This window comes from Triticum aestivum, chromosome 2D (assembly GCF_018294505.1).
Source record: "Triticum aestivum cultivar Chinese Spring chromosome 2D, IWGSC CS RefSeq v2.1, whole genome shotgun sequence".
Taxonomy (NCBI): domain Eukaryota; kingdom Viridiplantae; phylum Streptophyta; class Magnoliopsida; order Poales; family Poaceae; genus Triticum; species Triticum aestivum.
In genome coordinates, this window is record NC_057799.1 from 487947583 (window position 1) to 487951072 (window position 3490).

At 53.4% G+C, this 3490-nt stretch overlaps 1 protein-coding gene across 1 annotated transcript; it reads left to right on the plus strand.

Annotated features, from left to right (window-relative positions):
- Positions 1–649: 649 nt before the first annotated feature.
- Positions 650–1637, plus strand: LOC123054017 (uncharacterized). The gene has a single exon (XM_044477663.1). The coding sequence runs from the start codon at positions 1000–1002 to the stop codon at positions 1399–1401; it is 402 nt and encodes a 133-aa protein (XP_044333598.1). The 5' UTR covers positions 650–999; the 3' UTR covers positions 1402–1637.
- Positions 1638–3490: the final 1853 nt, after the last annotated feature.

The window sequence follows — 3490 nt, forward strand, 5'->3', positions numbered from 1 at the left end:
AAGTCAAGCACGGGTTTTAGGTCTTCGAGTTGACTAACAAAAAATGTGTTATTTGTCATATAAAATGTACTTGTGGCATGTTATATATATTTCACTAGTTAAACTGACTATCTAAGTTCCTGTGACATACTTATATTCCCATCCGGAGAGATTATTCATCATGTGAGGACACACCGGATACCTGAGAAACAAAAATAAGTTCGTAGATTTATCAGCAAAGGAAAATGGAAGCAACATAGGAGTGTCCTGATTTTTATTTAGTTTTTCTACAATTAGGAGGTCATTGATTATATGCCTATCCGGGCCCAAACACCAGGCGCCAGAGAGACTAAAAAAACGTACACCCCAAAACTCGCGCGAAGCTGCCACTGGCGGGTGGACCTACGATTGGACCCAGCTGCAAAATCCTTTGCCCGGACACGCTCCCTGGAATTCCCCATCCACCCCCTCCCCCTCGCCACACGACTGCGCAAACACACATCCCACCACCGCACGCAATTACCCATCTGCCCTTCCCGTCTCCCCACAACCACGAGCACGCCCCTCGGCTGCGGTCCCTCTGCGCGAAAGCGCGGTGGCACGGGCGTAATTCCCTCCGAGGCCCGGGGGCCCTCTCTGGTGCGCTCCAGTATAAATAGGAGGCAAGCCCCCTCCTGACGCCCCCCCGTCTCTTATAAGCCAGAATTTTCTCTCGCCTCTCCATCCCTCCACTGGCCTCCCCTCTCTCCTCCGATCTTTTTCTCTCGTCCCGGCCCGTTGTTCCCTCCCCTCCTCTCGTTCGGCCTCTCTGCCCTGCGAAGTTACCATCCTGCCCTTGGTGGGCCCCACGGCCATCAATCTCCTGGAGATTTTTTTTTCCTCCTCCCAATTGTTTTTATTTGTTTCTTTTCTTTGCCTCCTCCACATACATACATATCCCATCACCAGAAACCGCTTTCCTCTCCATCGACGGCTCCCCTCGGCTGGTGCTGCTGACGTGGCGAGGTCCCGGCCGTCGATATGTCGCTGAGCGAGAAGCTGGAAGCGGCGCGTATCGCCCTGGGCAAGCGCAAGGAGCGGGAGCTGCAGCAGCTGGGCCCCGCCCCGGCCCCGGCCCTAGCCCCAGCGCCTGCCGCTGCGACTAAAGCCGAGCTGTCCAAGCCGGCTCGGGCCGGCAACAACAACAAGCTGCTAGCCGGGAACCTGGCCCACGAGTTCCTGACCCACGGCACGCTCCTGGGCCGCCGGATCGAGCCGAGCCATCACCACCAACCCGCTGCCGCGGCCGCCTCCCCGCGGCCCGAGCCCGAGCCGAAGAGGAGGTACGCGGAGCTGTCCTGGCTGCTCATGACGAACGGGGCCCACATCCCCGGCGTCGTCAACCCCACGCAGCTCGGCCGCTGGCTCCAGATAAAGGAGTGACGCCGGCGGCCGCCGCCCCCATCGGCGCCCAGAAGAACCACCACCACCAGGAGGAGGAGGAAGGGCCGCAGCACATCAAGACAAAGCGGTTTCGTCGTTCGCCTCGCCTCTCCCATCCCCTCCCCTTGTCTTCTTTCTTAGATCTAGCGAGAAAACTTGTTGCTGTTGCTGTTGTACTTAGCGCTATCCGTTCGATGCATTGGCACTGCTAGTCTTTAATTTCTTCTACCGTATCATTCATGCGTGTTCGCTTCTTCTTTTTTCCTGTCTGCGCCGCGCTCGACTCGATAGCAAAAGCCGATCGATGGATGGATGGATCGATCGTGGCGGAAATGTTGCCATGTATGGCGACGCAACGAGCATGGCGTGCGCTGGTGGAGATGGCTCGGTACTCGGTAGTTGGTCCCCGTTTTTATTTCCGTCTCCGTGTCTGGGTGGGCATGGGCGCATTCGGTTTGGTTTGGTTTGGGTGAGCGCCCCGGCTCGGAGCTCTGCTCCGTAATAAATACAGGCAAGCTGGCGCCCACCGCGTGCCAGGTGAAGGATCAAAGAACCGGGCGCGTGGTAGATATGTCATCTCATCTGTGTATGTTTCGTAGTAGTAGTATACAGTAAGTAGAACGTGGTGCCGATTGATTATACAGAGAGGCTTTGGTTGTGACCTTTACATGAAGATGATGCGTATATCCTTGTGATTTTGAGGCCATTTAGATTTTGTTTATTGGATCAAGGGACGAAAGCGGTCTGGTCTGGTCTGGTCTGGACCCATCGTGTTTCCAGACGAAAGCTTTGATTAGTTTTTTGTAGGGAAGCTTTGATGAGTTGGTCCTTGTTGCTTCCATTGATCGATGATAGGTATTTTGGCTCTTGCGCGCCTACCTGGTCCGTTACGACCTGTCTTGATTTGCATTTAAATACACGGGGATCGCTGCTGATTTGGTCGATCCTGCTTTCCATCCATCGTCCACCGTATCGGTGCTGGTCAATGGTGGGAGGGAGGGCGATGCGAATGTGATCGTGCTAGTCCGTGGCCGTTGCTTGTGGAATCGTCTATCCACATTTGTGTTGCACGAAAGAGGGTCCCTGGTCGGTCACCTCGCCTGGGTACGTAGCGTGGCTGGGATAGAAGCAGGGTCGCCTCTCGTGAAGTAGACTCGTCGATCAGCCGGGTAGCAGGCGACCACGACTCTAGACGACTCTAGAGGCTAGGGGCCAAATTTGATGTTCTAACCTTTTTGTGAAAGTTTAGCAAGATCTGATACTGGTGCAATTTTTCTTTTAGATCTGACCATTTTTCTATCGTCAATATCGATAACGGTAAGGTATACCAGCCTACCGCCAAGGCCCCGTGCGGTAGGCAACTTATCCACTTCAACGTAGAGCTGCCCTACCGCCAAACAGGCTGGCGGTAGCCTGTGTACTCCTATCGCCGTGGTGCTCGGCGGTAGGTGAGTACACGCATTATATTTGATACTTAAAAATTATTTGTGATAGGGCGTGCACCCCTACCGCCAAGGGTAGGATGTTATACCCTACCATCGTCGACCCTGGTGATAGTAAGATGGTCAGAGCTTGAAAAAAAATTCAAACCTGAGTCAGATCTCGCTAAACTTTTGCAAAATGATCAAAAACACCAAAATCGGCCTTCAGAGGGTGCACCGCCGAAAGCTTGTCGATTTGTTAAATCCCCTTCGTTCCCAGGGAGGCTGCTAGCTGGAACTCTATTTCGGATGCCTGCCTCGGGCTAGTGCAAGCTGCAAGAGAAGACTTCCGGATCCAGCGTCCAGACCTCCAAAATTCCAATAAAAACACACTCCGGGCAATTTCCGGGAATGATCATGATGCCCTAGATGGCTTTCTGTTACTGCCATCGACCAGTATTGACATATTCTCATCTAGTAGGATGGAAGTCATGTTGCCATGAACCGAAATTACAGCTCGTAGGCGCTTCTCTGAATTAAATTCTTGCTTGGTTGGTTGGTTGTCAGCCTCGGCCAGAATTAGCTACTACTAGTAGCAGACGGAGCGACGATGATTCGCGTCATTGAAGACAGCGGGCTGCTCTGAACCATCTGCGCCCGAAAAGGTA

Excerpts from the sequence above, each read along its gene's own strand:
- LOC123054017 (XM_044477663.1), top strand. The coding sequence starts at position 1,000 with ATGTCGCTGAGCGAGAAGCTGGAAGCGGCGCGTATCGCCCTGGGCAAG.